This window comes from Apium graveolens, chromosome 8, assembly GCF_009905375.1.
Source record: "Apium graveolens cultivar Ventura chromosome 8, ASM990537v1, whole genome shotgun sequence".
Taxonomy (NCBI): Eukaryota; Viridiplantae; Streptophyta; class Magnoliopsida; order Apiales; family Apiaceae; genus Apium; species Apium graveolens.
The window spans coordinates 6,321,204-6,335,648 of record NC_133654.1 but is presented as its reverse complement, the minus strand read 5'-3'; the positions used below and the strand labels follow the sequence as shown (position 1 = coordinate 6,335,648).

The following is a 14,445-nucleotide window of genomic DNA, read 5'->3' as shown; positions in this document are numbered from 1 at the left end:
TATGAAAACTTTTAATTTTGTTCTTTTTGATCGTGCTGCTAAGCGTTTGGTGGGGAAAACAACAACTAAACTAATTGCAGAGGGATGTGAGGTTTTGGGGTATTGTCACATATATGTATACATGTTATTTGTTATAAATATTTTATTCTTTTACATTTAAAACTTAAATTTATATGTACTAATTTAATACGCAGGATCCATGAATATATCCTCCGCAAATAATTGCTTTTGCATGAAAGGAAATTACACTAAGAATTGAGCTTAATGATGATAACATCCTTCTAAATAATATTATTTTTTATGCAATTGATGCATTTGATTTTGATGGTGCAACTCCATCCATGTCCGCAACCACAATGACTAATATAGAGACCTCAAATTTTGGAGATGTAATACTTATTTTCCTGCTGACATATCATGATATATACTTAACCATATATATGTTTAAGTATTCTTTACCACATGTATTATCATAATTTAATATATAGTAAATAATGCAAGCTATTATTAAGTGCTAGTGATAATATTTGAGGTCAACTCGTAATACAATCTAGAATTAAAATAAGTCCTATAAACCTACCTTGATGGGCTTATAGAGATCAACAAGTACATTATTTCACAAAATTACAAGTATGTAAAATGTAGAATGTGCCATAAAACCTAAGTGAGGCTTTGAATATGTTACATAAGTCACTTGCAACATAACTAATAAAAATATACACCTATTTTGGATAAAACTAAATATATTCCAGAATAACTATAATGTTCGAGTAAGAATGTAAAGAAAAATGTTAGTTTTTTTTAAAAAAAAAAAACTGTTTAGGGCTTATTAATCTGGTAATTAAGGTTTTTGATTTGTTTAGGTTGGATTTATAATTTGTGATATGTATATTTGTTTTATCCGTTTCGATTTTTTAGCTATCTTAGTTAATGTTTAAATTGATTTTCCCTTTTACAAATATTTGGTACATTAAAGTTTTATAATTTTTCCTATTATAAATAAAGTCAAAATTTGGATATTAGTTAACTTTTAAATATGATAGATTTTTACATTCTTTGATCACAATATATATTTAATTTTTAATATAATTATATGAAAACATGTTACATTTGCTGCTTAAATAATTTTATAAATTGTCAGTATATTAAAAATTGACAGATTTTTTTTTCAAGTAATTTTGTAAGTATATGTCAAAAATTTCCGTGTAACTTGCTAGTAAAAAGCAATATGTACGGAAAACATTTGGGTCATGGGCTCATGGGCCTGTAAATAGCTTGTAAGTTTCTTATCATTCATCTACATTAAAAAGTAAAACCCCACATTTGGGCTCCATATCGAACTTCAGTGGACCAAAACTAAAATCACCAACTATATCCATCCCGGAGCCCAAAATGAGTAAAAAAGCCCAAAAAATCCAAACTCAATCTCAGCCGTAGATCACAAACCCTAGAAGCTTACAACATATATATTCACAGGATAGACATAAACAAAACCCTAGCACAATTTAGAGGCGTTCATTTGCAGAGCAACATCAAAGCTAAAGCATCTCGTTCCGATCTAACTCAGTAACTCGTTTCAACATGGCGACTCAGTTGAGCAAAAAGCGAAAGGTCAGTTTCTTCTCGTATCCAATATTTTTCGCACATCATTTTCACAGAGAGAGAGAGAGAGAGACCGAGAGAGAGCCAGAGAGAGAGAGATTGATATTAAAAAGACGAAAATTATCAATTGTATAGTTATAAGTTAGTTTTTGATTAATTAAAATGGTGAATTGCAGTAAAAATGGAGAAATCACAATTAATTAGTTTTATTGATTGTTTTTGTTGATTGAATTGTGGATTGATTTGATTGTAGTTCGTCGCTGACGGAGTGTTTTTCGCTGAATTGAACGAAGTATTGACAAGAGAGCTAGCTGAGGATGGATACTCTGGTGTGGAAGTTAGAGTTACTCCGATGCGCACTGAGATTATCATCCGTGCTACTCGTACTCAGAATGTTCTCGGTATGTATTCATTTCTTAATCGGTAATCGTAAAATCTCGATAAATTAATATGTTATTTGTTGGTACAAAATAGGTGTAATGCATTTTTTAACATTGTACTAATAGTCTAATGCTAATATATCTCGTAATTTAATGTATTTGTGCAGTACTAACAGATTATATGCTGTATTTTTTTAATATTAGTGTATTTAGTATACAAATATGTATGCACCAATTGATTTCTGACTTTCGGAGGCTGTGTTTTTTTAAATCAGTGTATTTAGTTTACAAGTTTGTATGTGCCAATTGATTTCTGATTTTTGATGTTGTAATTATTTGAAAATCATAGTGTAATCATAGTATATAGGCTAGATTGGTAATTGTATCATAGTGTAATTATAGTATCTGGATTAAGCTGGTCGAGTTATGATTTGTATTTTATTGATTGGTAATTGTTTTTAGGTTTTTCTGATTGTTTATTGGTAGGAATTTATTCAATTGATTGAAATGTAATTGTAGGTGAGAAGGGAAGGAGGATCAGGGAGCTGACATCTGTTGTACAGAAAAGATTCAAGTTCCCGGAGAACAGTGTTGAGCTTTATGCTGAGAAGGTGAACAACAGGGGTCTATGTGCTATTGCTCAGGCTGAGTCTCTCCGATACAAGCTTCTCGGAGGATTGGCTGTCAGAAGGTATCCTGAATTTGACTTTGACTTGTGTTAAAATTAAAATGCTTTTATCTATAATAATTTTTAATTGGTAATGCACATCTTGCCTTTATGTTAATTTTAACTCTGCAAAATGCACAGCTTGGCGATTATTTTTACAAATTTGGTTGAGCTGTGATTTAGTAATCTGTTAATTTATGGCATGTGCATAGTCACCTATAAAGAAAATCTGAACAATTAGTTAACAGTTTTGTGTCCAAAGCGGATGACATTAATATTATTCGTAGTGAGTGTTATGGCAAGGGGTTTCACACTAATTTTCATGTTTCTATATCTCTCTGTTTGGATATGTTTAATCAGTTTCCAGTGCTCCGTGACAGCCTCTCTTGTTGGGCTTGCTTTCTTCAGATATCTAATTTCTCTTTAACATTACAAATTTGTTACCATAATGCCTTGCTTTTTCTAGATTCTGCTAGCACAGCTTGAATACATCATTTATGCTGTTTTATTGAGACATTTAGAGGAACTTGATCCAAAACAAGTACTGGGCATGACCACCTACATAGCAAATTGGAATATTTTGGTACCAATCTTGTGTCGGAAGGTGGCAACATTAATCTCCTTCCTTCCTGCCTTGATCCTCTCACTAGACACGTGCTTATTGCAGATAGGGTCTTGGCAGGGCTATGTACAGTTTATCAATTCTTCTGTTAAATTATTTTTTTAGTATTAAGTGCTTTTTATCGGACCTGTCTTGTCATCTATAAAGCAGATTGGCTATTTTTGTGCCTTGACTTTGTGTCGGAAGATGACTATAACTAAAGCATACCCATTTCTTTTTTGATAGTTTGCAATTTGCTTACTAACTCATTCTTGGGTTTGCTACATTTTTAAAATTGTTTTCATTAATTCTTTGCTTTGAAGTGTGAGTTTTTTAACTGAAAAATAGTTACAAATGATTCAAGAATCTTCTATGTGACTAGTGAATTTTGCAGTCCCCTGAAATCAAGTTTTTTTATCTGTCTTCAAAAATTTTGCAGTTTTATTTTGTTTCTATTCAAATTACATATGTTATATAACCATATTGTAATAATTTATTTCAGGGCTTGTTATGGTGTTTTGAGATTCATCATGGAGAGTGGAGCAAAGGGCTGTGAGGTGTGTTTTTGCAATTGCCGATAATTACATACGAATTCTATTTTTGGTGTTGTGCATTTATATGTTTTATTATATTTGCTAGGTCATTGTTAGTGGAAAGTTGAGGGCTCAACGTGCCAAGTCCATGAAGTTCAAGGATGGGTACATGATCTCTTCCGGTCAGCCAGTCAAAGAGTACATCGACTCAGCCGTTCGACATGTGCTTCTCAGACAGGTGTGTGTGTGTTTCATTAAAACTTGTTGCTTTTTTCTGAAAACATACTCATGCAGTATACAGTATCAACTGAGTGAAGTTTTAATACTTGAGTGTTGTAATGATTTTTTTGTAATTGCTTTGGATATTTTAATGCAGGGAGTCCTCGGCATCAAGGTTAAGATTATGCTTGCATGGGATCCTAAAGGAAAGCAGGGACCAATGACTCCTCTTCCAGATCTGGTGACCATTCATCCACCAAAGGAGGAAGAAGAATATCGTCAGCCTATTGCCACCACTATAGTGCCAGCAGATATCGATCTCGGTGCTTCACCCATTCCCGGCCAGATCCCAGTTGCTTAAAACATTTTATCATGGAAGCTGTGAATCTTTGATATAATGTTATTTACTTGTAGCAGCGGATACTAAGTGTTCTTTTGTCAGCCAGTTTTGTTAATTTTGTGGGAATATTGTGTTTGATATCTCGGACCTAGTACTCAGCCAGGAGTTAAGTTTTTTTTTTTTACTTTATTTTCTTCCCCTATTATTACAACTTATATTTCATTTTTATTGTTGAGATTGAAATTTGGCTGTGTTTTAAAGTAATGAAACAGCATAGCAATTAGCGGCAACAATCCAATATTGGCCTGCTGATATTTAGTATAAGAATCTATTGAACTGTATGTTGCGGATTGTTAAGATTTTACATAGCTCTGTAACATTATTTATATATTTTGGACCATTTACAAAATTATCAAAACTTCAGTTTTCACATTTTTGTGTTCACTGCAACTATTGAACTTGCGGTTGACTTATATTTTTTAAAAATATGAGGGAAAAAAAGTAGCCATGTAACTTGGCTGTTTGGTTGTAGACATTAGTTTCAACTACCATCACTCGACTATGATTTGTTTCTGAAAGTATGCAGGTGGTGCATGAATCTCGTGACCTTGGTTAATTATGCAAGGCCAGCTCTCGCATGAATCTCGAATTCAGACTGGTGAAGCAAAGAGGCCAGCTACGTTTGCCAAATAGCAAATACAGTAGTTCTCATTTTTACAACTCGACAAGATTTTTTCGAATTCAGACTAGCGAAGCAAAGAAGTCAGCTACATTTGCCAAATAGCAAATACAATAGTTCTTATTTTTGCAACTCGATAAGATTTATGCCATTTAATTGGTACATTGTATTTTGATTTTCTTGCCAGAACAAAGAATGTCATCGATGAAAATTCAATTATTATCGTATGTTCAGTTAAACATGTATTCCGATGAATAAAATTTAAAATCTAATAACATATATGCACTGATAGTATACAATTATTATCGTAGGTTCCGTTAAACATATCTATCGATGAATAAAATTTAAAATCTAATGAAATCTATGCGAAGCTTATCCATTTAACTCTACATTTTTCAACTTAAATTAAAAGTTTAACTTAGTGAGCAATTGATTGGGTGTTGTTTGAAACTAAAAATAAATAAAATTCAAGAAAAATCCTAACCTAATTTTTTTCCCAAGAAAAAATATTTTTTGTTATTTCATAGTAGTACTATTTTGTTTTCTTCACATCCCATTCAATGGTCGTGATGTAATCCATTTGAAATATGGTTATTTTTTCCTTTTGGATAGATACAATCCGCGCCATCTTCATTACTTTTCACTAAACTTGCCCTAGAATTTTCCCCCAAATCACACACACAATCTCTCTCTCTCTCTCTCCATCATCTCCCTCTCTCTCGCTCAATCTCTCTCTCTCTCTCGCGATGCCTGTGAATCTGACACCGAACGCAATCTCGGCGATTAACGCCGGAGATTTGAACGCCAAGCCACTCGTTCAAGTCTTAGAGATCAGGCCCATCGGTACTCAGCGGCGTTACCGTTTAATAATATCCGATGGCGTGATGACTCAGCACGCAATGCTGGCAAGTCAGCTCAATGAACAAGTCACAACCGGTCGAGTTGTAGTTGGATCTGTTGTTCAGTTAATCAATTATAACTGTAACACCATTAATAATCGAAAGTACGTTTTTCTAAACCTCGCTTCCATAAATTAAAACGTTCTCTGTATTGAATATATGTTTGTTTTTGTTAATTGAAATTTTGTATGTAAGGTACAATCTCGAGAAATTAGTAACCTCGATAAATGTATAATCGCGATAGATTAATAGAATTCTCCTGTTTCGAGGCTAGGGTTTACGGTATATGTGTGTTAATTTGAAATGTTAGCTATGATTTTTGTATTTATTTTACTTTGTTGTTTATCATTGCTCACTCGAATTTATGTACCTATGGTAAAAGAATTTCGAGAAACAGTAACCTCGATAAGTAAATAATCTCGATAGGTTGATAAATGTACTCAGTATGTATTTTAAGCTGAAATATTACCTTTGACTTCTGTGTCATAGTTTATTTTGATGTTTTTTGTTATAGTATATATGCGAGTGTAGTTATTGTTGTGGTTATGTTTGTGATACGATGTGATACAGTTATACATGATGATAGAATATACTGCATATGATGCTTTTATGTTCGCGATTATACACGTGTATGTATCTGTTTTGATTGAAAACAAGTCAACTAATTATTGCAGTAATGTTTATGATACAATGTGATACAATTGTACATAATGTAGACGTATTATATGTATCTGTTTGTGGAATCTCTGCAATATTCAGTTTCTTCTAGTGAGGTGTTGATTCAATACTTGAACGACTTTTCTAGTATCTAGACCATCACTACTGGCTGAGATTTTTTTTGTATAACATAGACTTGCATAACAAACTCTAAAATTGCTGGTAGTTTCATCACTTGATTTGAATATATAAGAAAGCTTTTACCACATCTAGTTTTTTGGTTTTAGCTTATATCGTAGTAATTATATTGTGAAGATTTTTTTTTCATATCTGTAATATTTAATTTGAAATCGAGTTTATTGAACTTACCTAGATTTCTAGATATTTGAAACCTACTTTGACTTGGGCTAAGTTCTCGATGTCTTATTGAAAGTTGATAATAGTCGACAATGCTTTTACAGTTTGTGGTGATTTATGCGTTGTTGCAGGATTATAGTTGTTCTGACCATGGAAACGATTATACCAGAATGTGAGATAATCGGGAACCCAAAATATGTTCCTGAACCTGATTCAGCAGCTCAAAAACCGATGCCTAATGTAACCTCTGGAAGCACAATTCCAAGTATGCGAAATAACTATAGTGGCCTGAGTGCACCAAATAGTAATACACAGGGCTACCGTCCAACTGTTCAGCCTGCATATCAGCCACCTCCAAATTACAGGAACCAAGGGACAGTCATGAAAAATGAAGCACCTGCCCGCATTATTCCTATCGCTGCTTTAAATCCTTACCAGGGTCGATGGGCTATCAAAGCAAGAGTTACTGCTAAAGGAGACCTTAGACGCTACAACAATTCAAAGGGGGATGGGAAAGTCTTTTCTTTTGATCTGCTTGACTCTGATGGGGGAGAAATACGCGTGACCTGCTTTAATGCCGTTGTTGACCGGTTTTATGATATCATTGAGGTGGGAAAAGTATATGTGATATCAAAAGGCAGCTTAAAACCTGCAAAAAAGAACTTCAACCACCTTAAAAATGAATGGGAGATATTTTTGGAGGCCACTTCTACTGTGGATCTTTGTCCTGATGAAGATGCTTCAATACCACAACAGCAGTTCTCCTTTAGACCTATTAGTGAAATTGAAAATGCTGAGAATGATTCTATTTTAGATGTTATAGGTGTTGTGGTATCTGTGAACCCTTCTGTGCCAATCTTGAGAAAGAATGGCATGGAAACTCAAAGAAGAATTCTGAAGTTGAAGGACCAATCTGGAAGGAGTGTGGAGTTGACTATGTGGGGTGAATTTTGCAACAAGGAAGGTCAAAAGCTGCAAGAAATGATTGATTCTGGATTTTTTCCTGTTGTAGCAATAAAGGCTGGGAAAGTTAGTGACTTCAGTGGCAAGTCCATTGGGACTATTTCTTCTAGCCAGCTCTTTATAAATCCAGATTCTCCAGAAGCTATCAACTTGAGACAGTGGTTTGATCGAGGTGGAAAAGATCTTGCTTCTCAGTCCATTTCTAAAGACATAGTGCCTGGTGCATCGAGAAATGAGATACGTAAGACTGTGTCACAGATTAAGGATGAAGGTCTCGGTAGATCAGATAAGCCAGATTGGGTCACAGTGAAGGCATATATCACTTTTATTAAGACAGATAATTTCTGCTACACAGCTTGCCCATTAATGATTGGGGACAGACAGTGTAATAAGAAAGTGACTCGGTCAGGCTCTAGATGGCAATGTGACAGGTGTAATCAAGAATTTGATGAGTGTGATTACAGATACCTTCTTCAGCTCCAGGTTCAGGATCACTCTGGGTTAACATGGATGACTGCTTTCCAGGAATCCGGTGAAGAAATTTTAGGCTGTTCAGCAAAAGAGTTGTATTTGCTTAAACATGAACAGCAGGATGATGAGCGGTTTGCACAAAGTATGTTGAAGGGTCTTTTTAGACAATTCATGTTGAAGCTCAAAATCAAGGAGGAATTATATGGCGATGAGCAGAAGTTGAAAATAACAGTTGTCAAAGCAGAGAAGGTCAATTATGTTGCTGAAACTAGATACCTTCTTGATTTGATTCCAAAGTCTCGCTAAAATTACATAGCTATGTAGTTAGCTTCAATCTAAGTAAAAGTTATTGAACAAATGATGAGGTTTCATTACGACATTATGTTCTGTTTGTACTATCTATTGAGTCATATTTAGACAGAATTTGAACAATATGTCCACTTTATCTATATTGGTTTGACGTGCAATTTTGATTTAGGATGATTGCAGCCTGCGGTTTTGTTACAATTTTATATCTCATGCTCTGTAACTTCTTACTGCTTTTGTTTATGTACAGCTTGGAGTTCTCTTTTTACCGTACTTGAATTCCTGCTATGTGATTCTACTCTGTTGAATGCTGTGAGTTCGTATCCTTGAGTATACATTAGTCATGTTTAAACAGAGCTGTAAAAATACACGTTTCAGCAGAATCACAATGAACAAATGTTCTTAGTTACACATATATAACATAAGTTATCAGTTCAACATGAAGAGGTACAGGAAAAGAAAAGAATGCATTGGATGAAGTGCAGCTCAGCCCCGCTTGACAGGATCGAAATTGGAAACACCAATTACAACACCTATAATCCCAACCAGTACAACTCCGCCAGCAGAGATGCTGAGCAGGAAGTTCTTGAGCGATGGTGAAACACCTGATGCAGCTTCGGCTACATCTGGTACCACCATTGAGGCAGTAAGTGCAGCAGCTGTCAATCCTGTGATTGCTTTCTCCTTCAAAGAAGCATTAACTCTAAAACTTACGGTAGCTTTTGATGCCACCATTGCCTTTGAAGGCCTCACCGGCAATGGCTTGAAGAAGGCTTCAGAGCTTGGTATCTTCTTCTGGCTTGCAGTTGTTATTGGCATAGCCATGAAAACTGCAGAAGTAGAGGCCATTACTATCCTCTCTTTTGCTGTTTGTCAGTTTTTTGTTTCTAAGCTTTGTTGAATGGATGGTAGTGTTTCTGATAGATGGAAATAGATATTAGAGGGAGCAATTGTGATGGGAGGTGGAAAATTTGGGAAGATTTTGCAAGTGCATCTTTGTCCTAGGTGGCAACTTCTCCACTTTGCTAAGGTAGATAAGGTTATCCACTTGTCATTGCCATTTCTGCATTCATCATACTTTTACCTGTGTGTAAATATATGTGATAATTGTTATTGTTTTTGGTGATTTTTCCATTGAGTTATTCATTTTCTGTGTGCACCTTGTGTACTTCAAGAATGCAAAGGGTAAATTTATTTACTACTGTATAAACGTCTCAGCATTTTCAAAATAAAACGAAAAATTGTCAGATTAATTGTTCGATTTTCAAGTTTTCCAAACTCAATACTTCAAAGGTAAAAGTGAGGAGTTCTTGTAACTGTCAGCAATAGATTGTTTTTTATATTTGAATCTGTACAGTTACTATCTGCTTTCTTGCACATCCTCGGACAGTTCAGAATTGTCCTCAAACACTCCAATATAAGTCAGTTATACAGCTAACAATTCATCGCAATCATATATTAATGATAATCCAATCATTTTAGTGATTTTTACTAATATGACTGGTAATTTATAACCTGCTGATTTGTTCAATGAGTTTTTGGTTTTGAGTTTTGACACGAACAGATGAATACATTCGTTATATGATCCTCATCCCAAGGCATTTTACGAAGTCTGAGCAGGAGAGACTGCAGAATATAAGTTACAGCTAAAGACAACACCAGGTGGTCATCTGAACTATTTGTCTCTTTGCATTTGAATCTCACACATCACATTTACATAAACTACTTGACTAATTTTTTTCCTAATTGAACATACTCCGACATCCCATTTTGTTTTTAGGCAACTCTTGAACCCTCTATTTCAGATATACAGAGAGCGAGAAAGATACTGCTAAACGCTAGTAGCTAGACCAAGGTCATTTGTCTTGCATAATTCTACTGCATTAAACTACAAGTTCTCGTTCTTTGCAACCAAATCGAGTGAACATTCCCTCAATAGGAGGCTGCGGTGGATACTCTCTTAAACTGATATGAAGTATATATTATTCGGATTGTGTAACATACATGAACCTTCATTGTGTTTGTCATGTTCTCAGATTATTCTGTTCTATCCGTACGTTAGATGAGGCATCTGGCTTTTGTATTGTACCTTCACTATTATAAATTTAAACTCTGGCATAACACAAATGAATTCATATGCACGTGCTATCTCCACCATATTCCTTTCTCAACCTACATTATAATTGAACCGACATGATCATGTTAGTTAACAAGTAAACAAGAGCTTAACATCCAAATTATTTAAATCTCTCTCACTTTAATAAGTTTCTTATAATCACATTTCGCAATTAACAAATGTCATCGTAATGACCAAATAGCTCTTCTCTATGTACCATCCTCGCTATTTTTATGCAAGGTTGAGTCTTTCTCTGTTATCTTATGATGATTTTAGAATGACCGGTTACTTAACATGGTATCAGAGCTATGCCCAAACCGTTGTGTTTTGAGTGTTGGAGCTCCTTTGCTTTGGGAGGAGTCTCCAACAACCATAGAAAACAAGGGGAATTGATGTGTGGAAAATGAATAGACAAGTAATTATTAGAAAAACTATATTGTGCGGAAAAGTGGTGATTTTGCAAAATCTACTTTTTCATTGGTAAAAAAAGTAGTTTGAATGTGCGTTATCATACCTGATCTTTCATTTTTTGACTTGTGAGATTCCTTACTCTGGTCACTGTCTCCTTTCTTGTGCCTCCACTAAACCCCAAATTCTAACTCTACTGTTAGATACACTACTAATCTGTTATGTTGTCGGATCATGTAACGTTAATCACATTGCCCTTATTTCATCTTTACAGACTCCGCGTCTAGAAAGAGTCCAGTCACACAGGGAACGCTACATGTTAAGTATCGTTAATCAAATTAAGAGGATGTCGATGTTATTTCTTTCTGTCGGGATAGGCAAAAAAAAACCTTGAAATTCTAAGGTATGAGCCAGAACATTTAGAACCAAGAATGTCTTCAAAACATACAAAACTTTAAAATTTCAAGTATTAGTAAATCAACATAAGACAAGAGATTACTAAGCTGAATGAGCTAGAAAGCATAGCCATTTGCAATGGCCTTGTTAATTTTAAGCTTAGTAGTTCCGTAAACAGGCAGCTCTTCTGCATAAACTTTCACCCCGATGTTATCTAGCTCAAACAGATCTGAGCTAGAACAACTTGCATTATCATCCTCAAAATCTTCATGATCAGCCTTATCGAATGTTTCTCTGTACTTGGGAACATCTGCGACTACTGCATTGTAATTTTTCTTCTCCGGGTTCCTAATGACTGGAAACGACACAATCCTCGGATCATCCTTGTAAACATTCTGTTTCTTACAATCTTCACTGACTTTATTCACACTAACAGCGCTAAATTTCACAGCCCTTTTCATGCCATTGCTATCTATTTTACCAGGCCTTTTGCTCAAGCAAGTTGTCGATAATGATGAAGCTGCATAAGAACTTGTACTCAAGTCTTTAAGTGATCGTGATTTTGTTACTGAGCATGAATTCTCATTTTCCTTGTGCTTCTTCATGGTTTTTGAGCTGAAAATTGAGTTCAAAAGCCTCGTAATTCGACCTCCTGGAGAAATAGGTTGTTTCACCTTCTTTAACTCACTATAGATCCGCAAAGCTTTAGATTTTGTCGTGGTAATGAACTTCTTTTCGCGCTTTGGTGTCTGCATTGTGTGAACAGACGACGATTTTTGCAAAGATCTTGTGACAGAGGACTCATTATCAGACGAGGAAAATAAGGTGCCACAGCAGCTGGAATCTGAAGAATTCGAGCCATTCGAATTCCTCAGAGAATGTTTACTAGTTTTACTGTTTTTCTTTCCATGATCTTCTATCCATTTCTCTACCATAATAGCTCGTCTAAGACTTGGAACCTCTTCTTCATACTCAACCTCATGCTTCCTTCTCATTCTCTTCTCTTCTTCATTCCCCAACGGCTCATCTATCGATCTGTAAATCGAGTCGAGAAGAGACGAAGAAAATGAAGGCGTTTTTCGTCGTAAATACTTCTGTTCTCCAGAAAATGTAGTCATGTTTTCCTAAGAGAAAAAATCTTGAGCAAAAAATGAGAGGGGAAAGGATAGTATTTTGTACTAACAATGAAACTCGGAAAACTGCATTCCAGAGAACCGATAACTTAACATGATATCAGAACTCGAGTTAACTTTGGAAACATGCTAGACATATCCATCAAACTACATTAAGACAAATCACATTACAAACTAAGGAGAGTTATGAGTTCACATGAAAGTGTACATAATATAAGGAGGGAGTGTGTACAAATAATAAAAGAAGGGGGCAGACCCACGCGTGAGTGTGATTCCTTGTAAGGTGGGGGCTGATCATCTATTTTTTGTCTACATTTTTGTTGATATATATTCAACACTCAAATTGTACAAATTTTTCTTAGGTCCAAGGTAAATGAACTCACTGTACAATTTTGTAATTTAAAGTAAAAGCTGATATCTGAAAAAAGACAAGTTTTTTACTACCCCATTTAAAGGAGATATATTATTCCCTTTTTCACATTAAAAAAAAGGATATGAAAAAAGTTAAGGGAATAGGAATATATATTTGCTTGTCCTAAACAAATACTTCATAGGGGCCAAATTACTTGTACATCCCAAATTTTAAGTTACATTTATCGCATAGTTTCATTAATAATTTTAAAAAAAAAAATCATTGTGAATATAAAATTTAATCTTAAAATACTATTCACAAAAAAAAAAATTAATGGAGTTATCCAACAATGACAAGTGAATTGGGATTGAGAAAGTAATATAAAAAATACCATTATTTATTTTCGAGAATATTCAATCTGCATCAATGATTCATTTCTTAATTTTCGTAAATATTCTTTTATCCGGGACCCGTACAGCAAGAAATTTTTGTAAAATTGCAAATTCAAAGAATACCAGTTTCAAGATCAAATAAATTACAAATAATATTTTTCAAAAAAAAGTTACAAATAATATTCCCGTTGTTTCAAAATATAGGACGTTTGACTTTTTCCACGCCGATTTGAATGTACAGTTAACTATTTTTAATCCAGAATAAATACCGCAAACATAAAGCACTGCTGCAAACGATTATCTGACCAAGTACTAGCTAGTAGCTACTAAAGCTTAGGCCTAACTAATCCGCATTAGTTATAATACTCCCTCCGTCCCTTCCAATTGTTATCGTTTCTGGGAGAGTGTCCGGCACGCATTTTAAGATGAATAAAAAGTATAGTTCTATAATTTTTTTTAAAAAATTTCTTTTTCTGAATAAAAATAGAATGTTTAAACTTTTATTCAGAAAAATAAAATTTTTAAAAAAAGTTATAGAACTATACTTTTTCTTCATCTTAAAATGCGTGCCGGACACTCTCACAGAAACGATAACAATTGGGAGGGACGGAGGGAGTAATAATTAAGCTTATCAGGCTTTTAAGTTTGTGCAGGATCAAGCACCTGTCCTATCAACTGCACAATTCCGGTGGCACTCTATCGGCTCCCTCTGTTTTTTTTATTTGTCGCTTTGAATTTTGCACACATTTTAATGTGTTTTGACCGGCTAGTTAAAATTAATATTTATAAAATTTTATTTTTGTAAATAAAAGTAGACAACTTATATTTTGATTAAATAAATAAATTAAAATCATATTTCTAACTAGCCGGTCAAACCACATTGAAATACGTGCAAAAGTCAAAGCGACGAATAAAAAAAAACAGAGGAAGTAATCACAAATAAGAATGGGTGATCTGCAACAATGTCAAGCGGC

General features: G+C 34.4%; 4 protein-coding genes across 4 annotated transcripts; 2 read left to right on the top strand and 2 right to left on the bottom strand.

Moving 5' to 3' along the window:
• Positions 1-1,457: 1,457 nt before the first annotated feature.
• LOC141677440 (small ribosomal subunit protein uS3y-like) lies at positions 1,458-4,585 on the top strand. The gene is made up of 6 exons (XM_074483375.1): positions 1,458-1,611; positions 1,856-2,003; positions 2,502-2,673; positions 3,753-3,807; positions 3,890-4,021; positions 4,160-4,585. The coding sequence occupies exons 1-6, from the start codon at positions 1,582-1,584 to the stop codon at positions 4,361-4,363; spliced, it is 741 nt and encodes a 246-aa protein (XP_074339476.1). The 5' UTR covers positions 1,458-1,581; the 3' UTR covers positions 4,364-4,585.
• Positions 4,586-5,578: 993 nt separating this feature from the next.
• On the top strand, positions 5,579-9,517 carry LOC141679819 (replication protein A 70 kDa DNA-binding subunit A). The gene is made up of 2 exons (XM_074486207.1): positions 5,579-6,024; positions 7,066-9,517. The coding sequence occupies exons 1-2, from the start codon at positions 5,768-5,770 to the stop codon at positions 8,672-8,674; spliced, it is 1,866 nt and encodes a 621-aa protein (XP_074342308.1). The 5' UTR covers positions 5,579-5,767; the 3' UTR covers positions 8,675-9,517.
• On the bottom strand, positions 9,055-9,623 carry LOC141679820 (uncharacterized). The gene has a single exon (XM_074486208.1). The coding sequence runs from the start codon at positions 9,521-9,523 to the stop codon at positions 9,161-9,163; it is 363 nt and encodes a 120-aa protein (XP_074342309.1). The 5' UTR covers positions 9,524-9,623; the 3' UTR covers positions 9,055-9,160.
• A 1,951-nt stretch (positions 9,624-11,574) lies between these two features.
• LOC141678067 (protein BIG GRAIN 1-like B) lies at positions 11,575-12,917 on the bottom strand. Its single transcript, XM_074484273.1, has one exon. The coding sequence runs from the start codon at positions 12,710-12,712 to the stop codon at positions 11,711-11,713; it is 1,002 nt and encodes a 333-aa protein (XP_074340374.1). The 5' UTR covers positions 12,713-12,917; the 3' UTR covers positions 11,575-11,710.
• Between the last annotated feature and the right edge of the window lie 1,528 nt (positions 12,918-14,445).

What these genes read in the sequence shown, in the direction of transcription:
- LOC141677440 (XM_074483375.1), top strand. Translation starts at nt 1,582, where the DNA reads ATGGCGACTCAGTTGAGCAAAAAGCGAAAG. An exon ending in AGTTGAGCAAAAAGCGAAAG is followed by an intron (nt 1,612 to 1,855) that starts GTCAGTTTCTTC and finishes ATTTGATTGTAG; the next exon opens with TTCGTCGCTGACGGAGTGTT. An exon ending in GACATGTGCTTCTCAGACAG is followed by an intron (nt 4,022 to 4,159) that starts GTGTGTGTGTGT and finishes ATTTTAATGCAG; the next exon opens with GGAGTCCTCGGCATCAAGGT.
- LOC141679819 (XM_074486207.1), top strand. Translation starts at nt 5,768, where the DNA reads ATGCCTGTGAATCTGACACCGAACGCAATCTCGGCGATTAACGCCGGA. An exon ending in AACACCATTAATAATCGAAA is followed by an intron (nt 6,025 to 7,065) that starts GTACGTTTTTCT and finishes GCGTTGTTGCAG; the next exon opens with GATTATAGTTGTTCTGACCA.
- LOC141679820 (XM_074486208.1), bottom strand. Translation starts at nt 9,523, where the DNA reads ATGGCCTCTACTTCTGCAGTTTTCATGGCTATGCCAATAACAACTGCA.
- LOC141678067 (XM_074484273.1), bottom strand. Translation starts at nt 12,712, where the DNA reads ATGACTACATTTTCTGGAGAACAGAAGTATTTACGACGAAAAACGCCT.